The sequence below is a fragment of the Quercus suber genome, unplaced genomic scaffold, assembly GCF_002906115.3.
Source record: "Quercus suber isolate HL8 unplaced genomic scaffold, Cork oak 2.0 scaffold_61, whole genome shotgun sequence".
In the NCBI taxonomy this organism is placed as follows: domain Eukaryota; kingdom Viridiplantae; phylum Streptophyta; class Magnoliopsida; order Fagales; family Fagaceae; genus Quercus; species Quercus suber.
In genome coordinates, this window is record NW_027069526.1 from 1,663,400 (window position 1) to 1,679,971 (window position 16,572).

Sequence of the window (16,572 nt, forward strand, 5' to 3'; positions counted from 1 at the left end):
CTTTATATATATATATATAAAATGATGTTCAACTCATCATTTAATCAAAGCTATTCAACTAAGCATATTATTTATTTATTTCAACAATTATCACGATTCTTAGACTTTAGGCTTTATTTATTTTGTAGGCTTAAAAATGCATCGGAAGCCATTGGTCTATGCCGCCCAATGTCAAGTTCCGGATTGACCTCCCCAAAACGAATCCAAGTCTGGCAAAGTCACCCCTCCAGTAGAAGACACGTGGCTACACGCAAAAACAACCCCCGACACCATCTAATGTAAAACTTGTGGCTCTTGTGGCAATTAATATGTTGGTTTTCTGTTGTTCACTTGTTTGTTTCTTGGATTTTGAGGCATGCCTAAGTGGTCATTTGAATGCCCAATTAGAATGTGAAGTATTCATAGGTGAATTTAATATTGTAAATGACATAAAATTTCTTTATTTCATTTTATTAATTTTTCTCTAAAATTATGCTATTTTTATGGAAAATTCTAGTTATAAATCTTAGTTTAGTCCTACGTGGATTGCCATGTGGTACTACTTTACTATTGAACAAAACAAAAAATAATGATCTATCCTTGTCTCTCATTCACAGCGTCCAGTGATCTATATACATGGAGTAATGCTACAAGCACAAAGAATTTTACAATAATTTTACAAACCAATGATATGACAAATTTTTCCTAGATCTTATTTGAGCTCACCACTAACATCACTTTTTTACTTAACAATAATCATTCACTAGGTTTATAAAAAAAAAATTGTAAAATTATTTATGTCTTTAGCATTTTCCTAATCTCAATAACTCAATCCCTAGAGTGACACTCTAAGATAATTAATTTGTTGCAATAGATTTCTAGAAATAAATTTTTACAACAAAAATTATTGTTGTGATAACCTATTACAACAAAAAAAAAAATTTGTTGCAATAAGTTTCCAGAGGTAACTTATTGCAACAAAAAGTATTATTGCTATAATTTATTGAAATATGTCCTGATTTCTCGCCACATTTATTACAACAATAATATTTATTGCAATAAATTGTAGCACCAATATTTTTTTTATTTTTAATAATAATAAATATATTTATTGTAACAAAATTTTTGTCACGATAACCTATTGCCACAAACTTCATTGCAACAGTGTGCAATAAAATTTTTTTGTTGTAATGTGTTTATTGCAACAAAATATTTCATTGCAATAGACCTTTATTCTTGAAGTGGTATAGTACAACCCTCCACAACCAACTAAAGTCAATACTCCTTCACCATAACCAGCTGAAGTCATCATCATAAAAACAGCAGTTGACATAGCTCTCCTTGGAAATCAACTTCAGTCCATCTTGATGAATTTAGTCCATATCCAACCGAATGAACAACGAGGAATAAAAAAAATGTGCACACTTCATTACGTGGAGGATACACTACACTATAATGCCCCTGTAGTAGCCAAACTAAAATTGGAAAGAGTCCAAAAAACATCATAAGTGCAAAAACCACCATCAATGGCTGTCACTTATACCTACAAACTAACCATGAACCTAAGATGCTTGTAACAATGTTCACATATTCAAGAACCATTGGCACCAAATAAGACGCATATTTGGAGACTTTAAATTTCATTAGAATAGTTGGGAAGAAGAAATTTATGGCAAACATCCCTGTAAACTACAAGCATATCTCCCTTACACAATTGATGACTAGACAAGGACGACATTGGCGACTGAAGAAATGCTTCAACGAACTCAAAGCTCCCTGACTCTTCTTTATAAGTTGTTCAAACTCAAAATCAATAATTTTTCCCCTAGTTCTTGTAAATTTTGTTCTTTTTCGGCTAACTTTTTTCATCTCTATATAGTAGATAGGGGTGTCTTGAGCAAAAGAGGAAATAAGAAGGGCTGGAATAGCTAAAAATCCTGGAATTGCAAGCAAATCCTCCAACCGACTTTAACTTTTGCATTACAAAATTAAATTTTAATCCTAAAGTAGTTGCCACCCCATGTGAATTTTTATATATCAAATTTAACTTGTCTGCAAAATTAGCTAAAGCGAACTCTGAAATATATAATGGAACAACCTACAATAGAATGTAATAAACATTAGACATGAAAACAATAAAATAAAAAATTCAATAAAGAAAATAATAACATTATAATCATTCATAACATTATATATGTTGAAGATTATGCAGATGCAGTGTTCACCTAAGCCAAAGGCCATCTTGTATAAAGGACTAAATAGCAAGTGGATACATGTAAATATAATTAAGTTTAAAAAGTTGCTATAATTTATTACGATATGTTCCGAATTTCTGCCATATTTATTACTACAAAATATTTGTTGCAATAAAGCACCAATATTTTTTGTTGCAATAAATTTTTTAAATAATAATAAGAATATTTTATTGCCACAAATTTATTGCATTAAAATGTTATTGTGACAAAAAATGTTGTTGCTATAACCTATTGTCACAGACTTTATTGTCTACATGTGGTTCAAAATTTGATACTTTACAAGGTTAAATATGCAATTTTGCTCCGCTTTTATATTTCTCCTTCAAAAACACAAAAAATATTTATAAATAAATAAATACAAGATCAAGTAAGATAAAAAAGAATATAGTAGAACACTTGCATTGTGAGGTTTCAAATCACAAATAAGCAATTTAAATTTCGGTCAAATCTTAGGTGAGTAAAGTGTCAAATTTCAAACTATAGGTAAGTAACTTAAATTTTGATCAAACCACAAGTAAGTAAATTGTAATTTGCCCTTGAATTTTTGTGCAAGCCGTGCCTCTTCTTCACATATTGGCTCAACCCTAGTTGGTGGGTTATGCTGACAGCTTTGGGACTGCCTTGCTGGGCCTTTTAAAATACCCATAGTTGCTGACTCTGTTAAATCTATGGACCATGCTAATGTCATGACCTTTTGGGCTTCATTGAGGTTAATTCCAAGTGTCCACCTGACCTGACCATCTACATGGCACCGGCTCATGCTTTGAAGACCCACCCTTGTACCAGTCTTTAATTTGCATGGGCCTTGATTGGAAATTTAGTTCTTTTAATAATAAAAAATTAGGCCTTGGGGGCTAATTTAATGAGTCCAATTTCTCCCAACTTTGGGCATTTATTCCCACGGGCTATGGGCTGCAAAGAAAAAGGCTTTGGACTGACCATGTGGGCATTGCCCTTGTTGGCCTTCTGTCCTAAAAGGCTAAAAATTGCCCCTATAAACATAAGAAAATCTTAAGAAATTTGCGATATTTTTTAAATTATAAAAAAAAATATATATTGATTCCCTGGATAAAAGAAGAGAGACGTATAAACAATTGAAGAACTTTATAAAAAGAGAAGATATCTCATGAAGCCCTTATACGCCATCCAATTCCTCACATACAGTAGAGCTTACACACCTAGAAGTCCACAGTCCACACGCAGTGAAAAATATAAGCTACATATAGCCATTACATAAAATAATTTCTTTCCCCACCTCTGAGGACTCACCGAAGAGTAAAATATTGTGCAAAATTCCTAAGAGAGTAATCCTAAAAGTTACTAGGATTACACACCATATAATGGAGGAGGTTCAAATATAATGTATGGAGCCAGTTAGCTTCACACAACACAAAAAATGAAGGCCATCAACTTATCTGATCATAATCTACCCTTTTTGATTCAGCAAAAAAAAAAAACTACCCTCATTGGACGACACTGTAGAATTACAAGACCCTTTGACATGATATCTTCATTGGTTAAATCGGAGACTGGACAACTATGGGCACCCAAAATCAAGTGAAATTCAGCAACCGCGGTGCACGCATGCATACATTGCAAGTACATAGAAAATACAAAGGAAGCTAAGTAAATGTATCGATGCAAACTTAAGAAATGCTAGTGTACCAAAAAAGTTGGCAAAATGTTTCAAGCCTATTCTTTGCTATCAGATTTAAAACTTATCCAGTGTCAACAAGGAAAACAAAGGATACATTATTTGACATACTGATGTACATACAAAAGAACAATCGCAGGGCCCCCGATTATCCCAAAGATTACCGATCATATACTAATATCCTCTTTCTTGGACAACATTATGGTTGGCTGTGAATTTATGAATGAGAAGGCCATGAACCTCCAAAAGTTCCTGCACAAATTTGAACAGTGTATTAAAAGCCAAAGATAAACTCCCTGGTGGTGACAGCAATCAACTTAATTCACCTTAACTAGAGACTCCTGTGACTGAAATTCCAATTGATTTAAGTCCAATCCCCAACTAAATAACAGAACTACTCCATGTCTAAATCCTTTTTAAGATGAAAACGTTAAGAAGATAGAACATGAACTTTTCATGAATTTCTATAATAGAAACTGAGTAATCAATGGGTTTTAAACTTCCCACCTGAACTGTAGGGCTGATGAATTTTATATCCACTTTGATATTGCTCAGAAAATTACAATGGAAACAAAAAGATAAGAAATCAAATGCTATCCTGATGCTATAAGAAGTGATGAGTTGATGGCTTTGACTTGAACTTATGAGTATTTTTTTTTTTTTTTAATCTTTATCCAATCCAATACGCCCCCTCAAATTCCACAGAGGCGGCCAAACGTTGAGGTTTGATTCCTGTATCTACAGTTTTGGTAATTTCTCTAAGTATTTTTTCGTTATACATCCTAGATTCATCGTACACGTTATGTATATGCTTAGAGGATTTTTTTTTTTTTTCCTTTTTTAAGTGTGAAAATTTTCCATTTAGCACTTTGTTCAAAGATATTTATGTTTTGCCACTCACCAAAATATTCCATAACAACGCTTGACCGAGACACAATAGGCTGCATTTTGGGGCTCTAGGAGATTTGAACTTTTGTTGAGGGGGGGGGGGGGGGTTGGGGAAGAATAAGTGCATAACCAACTTTGATCTTCTGCACAACAAATTTAGAGAATTAGAAATTTTTGTGGTGTGAGAGAGAGCTCTTTGGGTGAATATATAGTTCGGGTTTTGTGAGTGCCTATCTCTATTTTCTTAGTGAAACTTTCTCCTTAACATCACCCTTGGACATACGCCTAAGGACAAACCATGTAAATCTTTGTGTTCCTTGTGTGGTTGTTTCTTCTATTTTTCTGTTTCTATTTTGCATAAACCCACTATAATTGGCTACACACTCACACAAAAAGTAGGTATCAAAGCTTCTGTAATCTCAACAAACCAGTTTCTGAGCTATGGTTCTGTTTTTGGATTGAGGTGCTGTTTCAGTTTTGATTTTGGTTCTTTGTTCAAGCAACTAATCTTTCCAATAGCCACCAAATCTATTTGGTAGTGTAGTTCTCTGTTTGCTTAGGTTTGCCCAAGATGGAGGCAAACATTTCATTGGTAACAGAATTTGAGATAGAAACATTTAGTGTCCGTTTGGGAATAGCTTATTTAGCTATAGTTGAAAACTTTTTGCTAAAAGCGTAAAAAATAGGTTAAAAAATAAGTTAAATAGTATAGTGAGACCTATGAATAGTATCAAAAAGTGCAATGGAGCTTATGAATAATAACAAAAATAAGCTAAAAGTGTAGATAAGCTAAATTTTTCAACTCATCCCAAACGGATGCTTAATGGGAAGAATGATTTCCAGTTATGGCATGTAAAAATGCACTATCTATTAGTGCAACAAGGACTATTGACTACGCTAAAGGGGAAAGATGCTTTATCAGCATAGCTATAAGATTATATCTAATAGCTAGGTTATATCTATTTGGATAACCATGCCTCCAGTAAGAAGTCAAAGTTCTCTCATCAAAATTCAATTACAAATATTGAGCAGGAAGCCAGAAGCAGCTGCTAAAAATATTTAAAATGATGCAGCTTTGAGTAAATGTGGAACACGATTATGAATCACTGATTGCAAAATAACTAATATTACTTACCATCTTTGTTTGAACTCTGCTGCATGTTAATCTGTTCTTGCCATGGCTGCTTTAAGTCAGAAGAGTCATACACTGGAAAAAACTTGTCTTCTGATGAATAAGACAACTGAGGAACAGAAAAGGTGTTTCTGCTGGTGGTCTGCTTCTTAGTTGACGAAGATTCAGCCGTAGAGCGTAAGTCTTCATCTGTTCTTGATGTCCCTGCTTCATTGTTATGCTTATGCAAATCATCTTGGAGTGGCTTTTCCCCTTCCATATATTTAGATCTCTTCCTATAGAATGGATAATGCTTAGAATTTTGAACTGTGGGCACCTTCTGATCATTTGATGAAATAGTAGGACACGGAATCCTTTCCTTTAAGAGAACCTTTGGAATGGAAGAATTTTCAGTACCACCCGAATTTTCAACGACTTTTGCAGTAGCCAAATTTTAGTACCATCAGAATTGTCAACAACAACTTCATTCATGACATCTGAGTTTGCATCCCTACTAGCTGCATCCATTTCCCACATCTTGAAAATAGCTTCAATCAAACGTTCTCTGGCCAAATCTATCTCAATTATAGGTTTTGGATAGTTAAATCCCAACTCTACCCCTGAAGCTTTGAGCACAGAAAGGGGTGCATCCCAAGGGTGATGAATCCACTCAGTTGGCATCCGTGCTAGCTCAGGCATCCAATGCCTCACGTATTCACCCTCCGGATCGAATTTGGAGCCTTGAATCTGACTCCAAAAATCAGAATATAGAAGAAGAAAAAAATGAGGTCCAAAAAGGCCAGGGCGGCTAGAAATCTTTAATTCAGTCAGAAAAATCTAAGTCTATAGCTCAGCTCACCAAAATAACTAGATTCTTCTCGGTAAGAGAAATCAAGGCACTAAAGGAGTTGAATGCATTCAAATTTCTTCAAGGAGTTCTTTTAACTATCCTATCTCAAAGTGTGCAAAGGAGACTACCTGGATTTTTATGCACAAAGAGTCATGTTCACTCCATTACACTTCTGATGGCCTTTTGTTCTATTCTTATGGGGGCATTTGGACAATCTGTGGAGAATGGAAAGTAAGCTAAAACATGGGGAAGCCAAAACCTTTTTGTCTTTCTCTTGGTTAATTAACCCACATGGAATTTAGCAATGTAAATTCAGGAATATTTAAAATTCACATACATGTGCACGCTGACAACGGGACTCAAATGAAAGTGACTACATCACATTTTGCCACAAAATTATAATATATAGCCAACATAATGCTATATAATGGATATCACAAATTTAAAACTTTAAAGTCTTGAAATTCAGCACAATAGCTTTTATAAATTCGATTGCTAATGCTTTATTAAAAAAGGAAGCCCAACGTACCTCTGGACTGTCCAGTCGCTGAAGCTCATGACCATCTGGCAAGCTCCCTGAAATATATTGCCAACCAAGGATGTCACTTTCTAAGTCTGCATCCAAAAGTGTGTCCCAGAAATACTTCATCCCCCATCTCCATGGAAGAAGTAAAACTTTTACTGCAAAACTTGAAACAACCACTCTTATTCGATTGTGTATCCACCCAGTTGCCCAAAGTTCTCTCATTCCTGCATCAACTAATGGGTAGCCAGTCCGACCCTGTCTCCAAGCCTTAAAATTGGCTTGGTCAGCATTCCAAGGGAAAAATTTCAAGTTACTCAATAATGATCTCTCATGAGTGAACGGGAAGTTGAAACAAAGATAACGGGAGTATTCTCTAAGCCCAATGGCTTTGAGGAAAAGATTTATACTTTCTTCACCCAAAGAGTTTCCTTCTTTCGCCCACAATATCTGTTTCATTCGCACATATTGGAAAACTTTCCGTACACTTAGTTCTCCATAATGAAGATATGGGGACAAAAGTGATGTGGAGTTCCCCCCAACCTTTTGCCTATTATTTGAATAGTCCAGCAAATGCTGCTCAACAAATTCAGTTAGAGCCTTATCAGCATTGCTCCAACCTGGAAACCATGCTCTTCCTAATAATGCATTGCTAGATTTTTCCAATTCATATTCAAGACCCAATTCCTCAACTGAACAATTCTTAACAGTTCCTGTCATTATACAGAAGAAGCACACCTCAGCTATTTATTCTCACTCATCTTTCTTTCTTTTGCAAACACTGAAAAACATAATATATTGAGAAGTTGAAATCTGAGCTGAATATCATGACCATTCTGTTGCCAGTAGAAAGTGTCACAACAGCAGTACCCTACCTTCTTATTTCTTAAATCATCAATACTATTATATATTTTAACCTCTAAGTTAATTGTGCCATCATGGAAGAAAAGAAAATTTTGTTAAAATGTACCTGAAGCTGGCACTAATTTCCATGGAGGGAAAGGTGAAACAGGTTCCATTTGCAAGTGCAAGCATTTATTCCAATATGCCTCAAAGGCTGTAAAAGCATGTCCACTCTCATCATATACATCCCATGGCTCGTACAACAAATCACCATTATAGCTTTGCACAGAAATTCCTAGCTCCACCAGTTTTTCTTTGATATTCTGATCTCGAACGAGTGAAACAGGATCTGGAGAGAGAGAGAGAGAGAGCATTTAATGATTTAACAAAGGCCTCTATAGGAGTATCTCTGAAAGAACAGTCCAAAAGCATGAAGGAAAATGATACTCCCTCAAGCACATTAAAGAACATATCCGTAATTAACTAAAATATAGGCTCAATTGATAAATGGCATACACAGTGGTGTGTGAAGTTTCAAGATCTTGGAACCCATTTGACGCTGCTGGAGTTTTATTTATTAAGATATCAAAAAACAAAAATGCTTATAAAAGTATTCAACTTAAACAATTACAGCTCCAAAGGCTGCAAGGTATGAAATCATGACTATATTATGCCTATTAAATATTCCTCTACTTCAGAGCGAGGAAATGGTAGTTACAAGTTTGAATAACATAGTTGAAATTTGAAAATTAAACTTGCAATTATCTATTTCAGTAAATCCAATGTCCAATTTCCTTATTCACAGACAGAGAATAATCCAGTTCTAAAGAAAATGAATTCCAGCTATTCAGTAACAGAGGCCACTAGTGTTTTATGAGTTGTTTCCTTCTCTTACAGACTCGTTTCTTTATCCATCTTGACGACCATAATTTGTATTGGTGATAAGTTGTGTAAGAATTTCAACAGAATTAGTATAATCATGTGTCAGAGCAATAAACTTAAAACCAACTGATATAATCAGCTGAAAGAATCCGTAAATGGATGAGTATCCCATTGAATAAAAGACCAATCCATTGAGTTACAAAGGATAGATATATTCATAAGGCACCAAATAAAGCATATCAAAAGTTAATATGCCTCACTAAATTTATATACCAAAATCAAAGTGCATATCAGTGAAGTGAAGCTGCTTAATTTGGAACCAGAACATACCATAAAGATGGTTGAAGACTACTTTTGTTGCCCCAACAGCATTGATGCACTCCACAAGAGTTGCAAGAGTACTGTCAGTCTTGATGAGCATAAGTTCAGCCCCAAGCGACTTCAGGGAATGTCCCAAGTGGACTAGAGATTGCTTCAGCCACCACCTCGAAACTCGACCTGGATAAAAATGCTCTTCCTCTTTTGGGCACCATATATAGACAGGAAAAACAGAACCATCCTTAGCAGCTGCAGCTAAAGCTGGATTGTCCTCAATTCTGAGGTCCCTCCTCAACCAAACTATGGTCTTAACGCTACCCATATTGGATAATTCCAATCCTTCAGTGTCAAACCAATGTCTTGACTTCTATAGTGACTACAGTGTACTTGCTCTTCACCTTCACTCCAGAACGAAGGAAAACAGACAAAATTTTCGTCGGTCACAAATTCTATCAAACAACTTTAAACTGTTCAATTCAAGAACCCCACAAAGCAACTCAAAACAAAGACTCAATTATTTGCAGCAAACTATTTTTTTGATGAAACTATTTGACTGAATTTTGCCCCAAAAAAAAAATTGAAATATCTAAAACAGTACTAGAAAAAGCATATAGTGGATCGTCAAACCAAACATATGGTTGTAAAAATACTTGCAAAGCTTTTTCTTTTCTTTTTTTTGGAAGTACCATCAATCAAATTCAGTCACTACAAATCTAGAACCCATTTCACAGACCACCAAAACCCAGTAAACAACATATAAAAGCTGCAACTTTTTTTTAATCTAGAACAAGAAACAAAAATTGCAACAAGGAAAAGGCAATTTAAGGTGACAAACACTCTATTGCTGCAAACCTGTTCATGTACCTATGGTCCACCATCCAACTGGCCTGGGCTGATCAGCTAGAATTCTCTATATTCTATAAAAAGAGATTAGATTTCATGTGAGTAAATTAAGAACTATATAATAAAGCAACAATAATAAATACAAGGGTTTTCCTCAGCACCCACTTCCATTTTTAGAAACTATATGAAAGATGCCAAATACCCATTAAACAAGATCAACTAGAAGAATACAAAAATTGTAAACCCCCAAAATCCAATTATACTATAAATTAAAGTTGTTAGTGTTTATATATAATATATTCACAGAGTAGTTAAGGGTGTACCAAATACAGAGTACAGTGGCAGTGTGTGATTGATTGACCCACTTGAATCCAGGAAATGTCTTTTTGTCTTCACCCTAACTTGTGCCACGTTTTGCCCATATAACTAGGTATAATTGGCGGAGAAGTTTTTTCATATAGACTTATTATCACCCCTCCGCATGGTTGGTCTATATGAAAACATTTCTCTCACAACAAATTATATGAACGAGTTGCGGTACAAGTTGTGAGATCAACATTAGTGTTTTGGGTGTGTTGTATGGATATCATTGACGTAAAATCACGTGGGAAAGGCTGAGTATTAATAATGACAGTGGTAGGAGACCACACTTGTTGTTATTGGGATAGGCCCAATTGGCTCACTGTCTCACACGTCTCCTCATGAGGCAAAAAGCCTTAACTTCAGCCTTAGCTATATAGCCCACAACATAGTAGCCCAACAGTATCCTCAACTACCGGGGCTCAATTGTACCATTACAACTCCAGCTCGTAAATATATATATATATATATTTAAAAATATATATATTTTTAAGATTTTTTTTTTTAATCGATGGGGCTAAATATAGTTAGAGTTAGAATCATAAAACTTTAAAAGAGGCTCTTTATATTTAATTATCACTTAAAATCTCTTATTCTTACTTTCTAAAATAACTAGTAGAAAATAATTTAGTCATTTTATAGAGTTAGACTTTACCTTTATAGGGCCAAGGGAGATAAGACAAAATAGAGTCAAAAGGACTTAGAAGTAATAATGATGTACTCAATCTTATTTGATATTTCTTAATGGTAAGACAAAAGGTGATCTTAAGTAAATAAGGCAGGTTTAAGTTTACTTATTTGCTTACGTTGGGTACTTGGGTTTGGTTTATGTGAGAAAGAGAGGGGAAAATGTGAATATTTTTTTATTATTAAACTCCACCCGAACCCATTATATCTTCTCATTCAAACTAGGAAGAATATGGGGAGAGGAAATGACATCAAGATGAAAATTACTCATCCACTTTTATATATTATAAGGATACTAGTCATTTTCTTCATTTTTCCATTTTCCATCCTTTATACCAAACACACGTTGTGAAAATCATATATCTTTTCTATCCTCACAACATTTTTCATCCTTCTAACCAAGCAGCACCTTTAAGTTACTTTCCATCTCACATGACAAAAGCAAACAAGCATGGCCAAATGCACAAGCTTCGCTACTGCATAGTATCACCCATTCCACCACACCAATGCAAGCCACAACATAACCATATAGAGCACACCCTCACCTCAAAATATTCATACACACTCACAAATCTATCTCACCCAAAGCCCAAACCAATCCATTACACTATTCAACCATAAATGAAAAACCATTTTTAAATCACCCCATACAACAGACCAAAATCCAAATCCAAACCCTGAAACCCATTCCAAATCCCTCCACCCGCTTCGTCATTTTCCACTCATGGCTCAAAACATTAAACTTCAAGCGCGCGCACACACCAATACTTCATTGCTGTGACATAACACCCACTGCCATAATGGGCTTCAATTATTGCCATAGCTAAACAAACCCCAAAGTTTAACTAGAGTCTGTTTGGATACAACTTATTTTATTAAAAATTAAAAACTGAAAGTTGAAAACTAAAAAAACTGTAACAAAATAATTTTTAAATGTGTAAATAATACCGTGAGACCTATTTTTATTTATTTATTTTTTTTAATAAAATGGTTGTGGGTCTCATAAACAGTACATGAACAGTGCACAATGTCTCCTACACAGTGTAATCCGCGTGCATGAACAATGTGGGTTACTGTTCATAAGCCTAAATGCATTGACATGAACAATGCAAGAGGCGCTAAAAAAAAAATGCAAAAAACGCAAACGCAAGGGGAGAAACATGCATCCAAATGCTCACTATTGCTGTGTTTGTTTCGTGTAAAATGTTTTCCGGAAAATACATATTTTCCGGAAATGCTATTTTCCGGAAAAAGAAAATATTTTTAAGTGTTTGGTTGAATTATGAAAATTGTTGTGGAAAATTGAGTTCATGTGTTTGGTTTTATTAGGAAAATAGCTATTTTCCTACCATTTTTTCATTCCGGCGACAACAACGCAACAACAACAACAACAACAACAACAACAAGATTCCGGCGACAACAACAACAATCAAACTTTAAACAAACAAAAGTCTGGGTCTGGGTCGAACACTTTGGGCTTTGGGTTCGTGGGTCGCCGGCAGAGGCGATCTCGAGCGGAGGCGAGATCGCGGGCAGAGGCGAGCTCGAGCGGAGGCGAGATCGAGCGAAGGCGACGCGGTGCTTGGTGTGGATTGGAGCTCGGATCGAAGGCGATCGCCGGCGATCGAAGGCGAGATCGAGCGAAGGCGACGAGCTCGAGCGAAGGCGACGCGGTGCTTGGTGTGGATCGGAGCTCGGATCGAAGGCGATCGAAGGCGAGATCGAGCGAAGGCGACGCGGTGCTTGGACCGGATCGGACGTCTGAACTTGCTGCTGAGCTTGGAGCTTGGAGCTTGGAGCTTTGGTCTGGACCGGATCGGAGTACTGCTGTGTGAGAGAGAGCTTGGAGATGTGTTGCTGTGTGAGAGAGAGCTTGGAGAGTTGAGAGAGTTTTTTTCCGGAAATTGGTTGAAGGTAAAATGGAAGGTGAAATGCATTTCCACCAGATGAGGGCTTATTTTCAATCAAAGGGTAAATTGATTTCCGTTGACCCAATTTTCCTAGGCAGCCAAACACATCAATTTTACGGAAATTGATTTCCGGAAGTAGTTTGAAGTTGAAACAAACACAGCCTATATCCTCCTTTTCCTAAGTCAAACTGACCCAACCACCGATTCATAAGGACTCAAAAGTGACCATTTTTTGGACATGCTAGTGATTGAATTTTCATCTTGAAAGGGTAGCGTTAGAGAGAGTACAAAGCAACTTTTAGAGAGAGAAATGGATTTAGAGAAAGAGGGGAAATGTGGGTGGCGATGGGAGAGTGGACTCGATAAAGAAGTATGGGTAATTAGATGCCATTTTTGGAGCTTATAGGTGTTGCGATGGAGGATTGCTAGAGATGGGAGAGGAGGAGAGGGGGATGAGATAAAATGAAAAAAGAAAAGAGGAGAGAGAGAAGGGAAAAAAATTTAATTAGTGCCACCTTAGTTCCAAAGAAAGGGAGGGGAGTAATCATACCATTTAATTAACTTAAACATAAATTCATAAAAGCTTTAGAACATTTTTGAAAAAAAAAAAAAATATATATATATATATATATAATTTCATAAGATACTAAAACCACGTCATAAAAGTTCTTCCTTAAATTAAGTCAAAATGATTGATACAATTTAAAATTTGTACCAAGAAAAAAAAATTAAAAGATTTCGTTATACTAACTTATATTGAAATGAAAATTCCAGCCAAAACCAAACATAATTTAAAACTTATAGAAGAGACCTTAAAAGGACAACANAAAAAAAATCATATAAATACTATATTATATATAATTTCATAAGATACTAAAACCACGTCATAAAAGTTCTTCCTTAAATTAAGTCAAAATGATTGATACAATTTAAAATTTGTACCAAGAAAAAAAATTAAAAGATTTCGTTATACTAACTTATATTGAAATGAAAATTCCAGCCAAAACCAAACATAATTTAAAACTTATAGAAGAGACCTTAAAAGGACAACAAAGATCTAACCCAACATCCGTCACTTTTGTCCATATTTTGCTCCCATGCATTGAATCTAAAGCAACTTGCAACCACTTGCTCCTTCACTTCTCGCTTTATGTAATCAGAAAAAAAAAAAAATGCAAATCCTCTATCCCAATTTATATCCTTCACTCTATACTTCACCAAATGTAACAAGCCACATGTACATTATTTCTTCAACACTAATGTAAGAGTTAGATAGAGTCAATCTCATCAGCCATTAACTCATATCCAGTAAGCTCTCCCCCCCCCCCCCCCCCTCTTTCTTTCTCTCAAAACCCACTTTCACTACTCCATTTGCCCCCTCCAACAATCTCTTCAATTTAGTGTCTTGTCTTGTGACAAATAACATACACAAACATTAAGAAAGAAGAAAAAATATAGGAGTGGCTGGATCGTGAAGGCTTGGAGGTGGAATGCAATAGTGGCTGGGTATCTTGATATGATTGTATGATATCTTTTTTTGGTTACAGAATGTGAGTTGGGTGGCCAAGGAGATTTGACTCCATACGCTTCCATTAGTGTTTAAGAAATAATATTCACGCAACTTCTAGTATTTGGTAGAGTGTAGTGTGGATGTGGAGCATATAAGTTGGGACTAAGGGTTTGCATACAAACAATGAGGCAATAGGCAATAAGAGCATTAGCATTCAATGTGCTAAAAAAAGTGATTTTAGCATATCAAAAACCTACTTTTTACTATTTTAACACATCATTTAACAATACACCCTACATCCTATCTTCTATTCTAGCATATATCACATTAAAATAACCTAGAATAACTCTTACCATATTTTAAAACAAAAAACAAAACAACAACATAAAGCAAAACTTAGCACCACCCCTATAACCTGTGACCATATTGGAACCAAGCACCCAAATCGAACTTGTCAATGATCTCTTCACCCTTCTTAAGGGCAACAACGAAGTGTTTTTGATGCGAGCTCTAGTTGACTTGAAGGTGGTCAATGGTTGGGTTGATCTTGGTGTGATTCGTTGTCATAGAATTGGTTGATCTTGAGGCCACTCTTGGTGCGATTTGGTGGTGGGGCTAATCTCGATGCTGACTCAAAGATAGTCAATGGTAGGGCTGATCTCTGTGGTGTCATAGATTTGGTTGCGAGCCATGCCACAATACTCATCGAGGTTTGAGAAAAGGAGAATAGGGAGGAAAGAGAGTGAGGAGGGAAAGGTTTGAGAGGAGAGAGAAAAAATGAGTAAAAAAATAAGTAGCATTGGTACAATGATATGCTACAATGCTAATGCTCAAATAGCATATTGAATGGCTTTTTTTTTTTTTGTTCTTTAGCGTGCTAAAATGGCATTTTGAGTGCTTTAGCGCCCAATGCTAATGCTCTAACATCCAGCAAAACCTAAATATGGTTTAGGAGCCATGAGAGATCAAATCCACAAGATAGTGCACATGCCTATACCATTAAACATGGATACATCTGTTTTTTTTCCCCCCTCAAGTTATAACTATTTTGATAATTTTAACTTACAGAGTAGTATTTGAACTTTAAATGTTTTTGTTAAAAAGATGATATGTTAACTAGTTGAGCTACGATAAAAATCCTACAAGCTCCATGCCCATCCTTACTTGATTCACTATTCCAATTTCCAAGTCCCACTTTTCCTCTTACTACAAGTGGGGAGAAGGGAGGCCTGATCATTTGAGTCAGATTCTCCTACATGAAAAGAGAGAGTGAGAGAGTGCCAATGCCCATCCTGACTTGATTCACTATTCCAATTTCCAAGTCCCACTTTTCCCCTTACTACAAGTGGGGCGAAGGGAGGCCTGATCATTTGAGTCCCATTCTCCTAAATGAAAAGAGAGATTGAGAGAGTGCCAACGCCATTGCCCATTAACCCACTAGTCTCTCAGCCGAATCCCTTTTTTTTTTTTTTTTTTATCTACTTTTTACTAGAATTGCTGTCAGCAATCTATAAGCGCACAAACACAACATGGGACCATATAAGAGGCACGCGAATAGAGACCAACGTTCTTATCAAATGCACATCAAAGCTAAAGAACACAGCACCAATTCGTTTTCGTCCCATACCATACCCACCATATCATTTAGGTGACTGATTTATTTTTAAAAAGGTCATCTCCACAAATCCCTTGGAAAAACTCATCATTTGCAAGTTAGCTGATTAATCGAAAATTCTGGATTGAACAATACACAAAAAAAGCAAAAAACATTGGTAGCAAGCAAGTTCTTTCCAAGCCAAAACTGCAATATCATATGCATTACTAGAATTTGCCTACAAAACTAGAGATCCCCAGCTAAATTCTGTAAGTCAGTAAGGAAACCACCTAGGTCCAGTATAGTCTGTTCAAAAAGCCATGAATTTCCAAGATTATGAAATAAAATGAACTCAAGAGACCCAC

General features: G+C 35.7%; 1 protein-coding gene across 6 annotated transcripts; it reads right to left on the reverse strand.

The window, feature by feature from the left end:
* Window positions 1–3,907: 3,907 nt before the first annotated feature.
* On the reverse strand, window positions 3,908–10,633 carry LOC112026344 (cryptochrome-1). Of its 6 annotated transcripts, XM_065772648.1 has the most exons (7): window positions 10,156–10,413; window positions 9,316–9,701; window positions 8,231–8,452; window positions 7,267–7,973; window positions 6,351–6,634; window positions 5,912–6,306; window positions 3,908–4,140 (listed from the first exon to the last, which is right to left on the reverse strand). In XM_065772648.1, exons 2-7 carry the CDS (start codon window positions 9,623–9,625, stop codon window positions 4,106–4,108), a joined length of 1,953 nt encoding a protein of 650 aa, XP_065628720.1. In that variant the 5' UTR covers window positions 9,626–9,701; window positions 10,156–10,413; the 3' UTR covers window positions 3,908–4,105. The 6 variants fall into 6 exon arrangements, with proteins under 6 accessions (XP_065628720.1, XP_023914796.2, XP_023914795.2 ...); XM_024059028.2 differs by lacking the exon at window positions 3,908–4,140 and adding an exon at window positions 10,470–10,633 and having other exon boundaries at window positions 6,222–6,634; window positions 10,168–10,220; XM_024059027.2 differs by lacking the exon at window positions 3,908–4,140 and adding an exon at window positions 10,470–10,632 and having other exon boundaries at window positions 6,222–6,634; window positions 10,156–10,220.
* Between the last annotated feature and the right edge of the window lie 5,939 nt (window positions 10,634–16,572).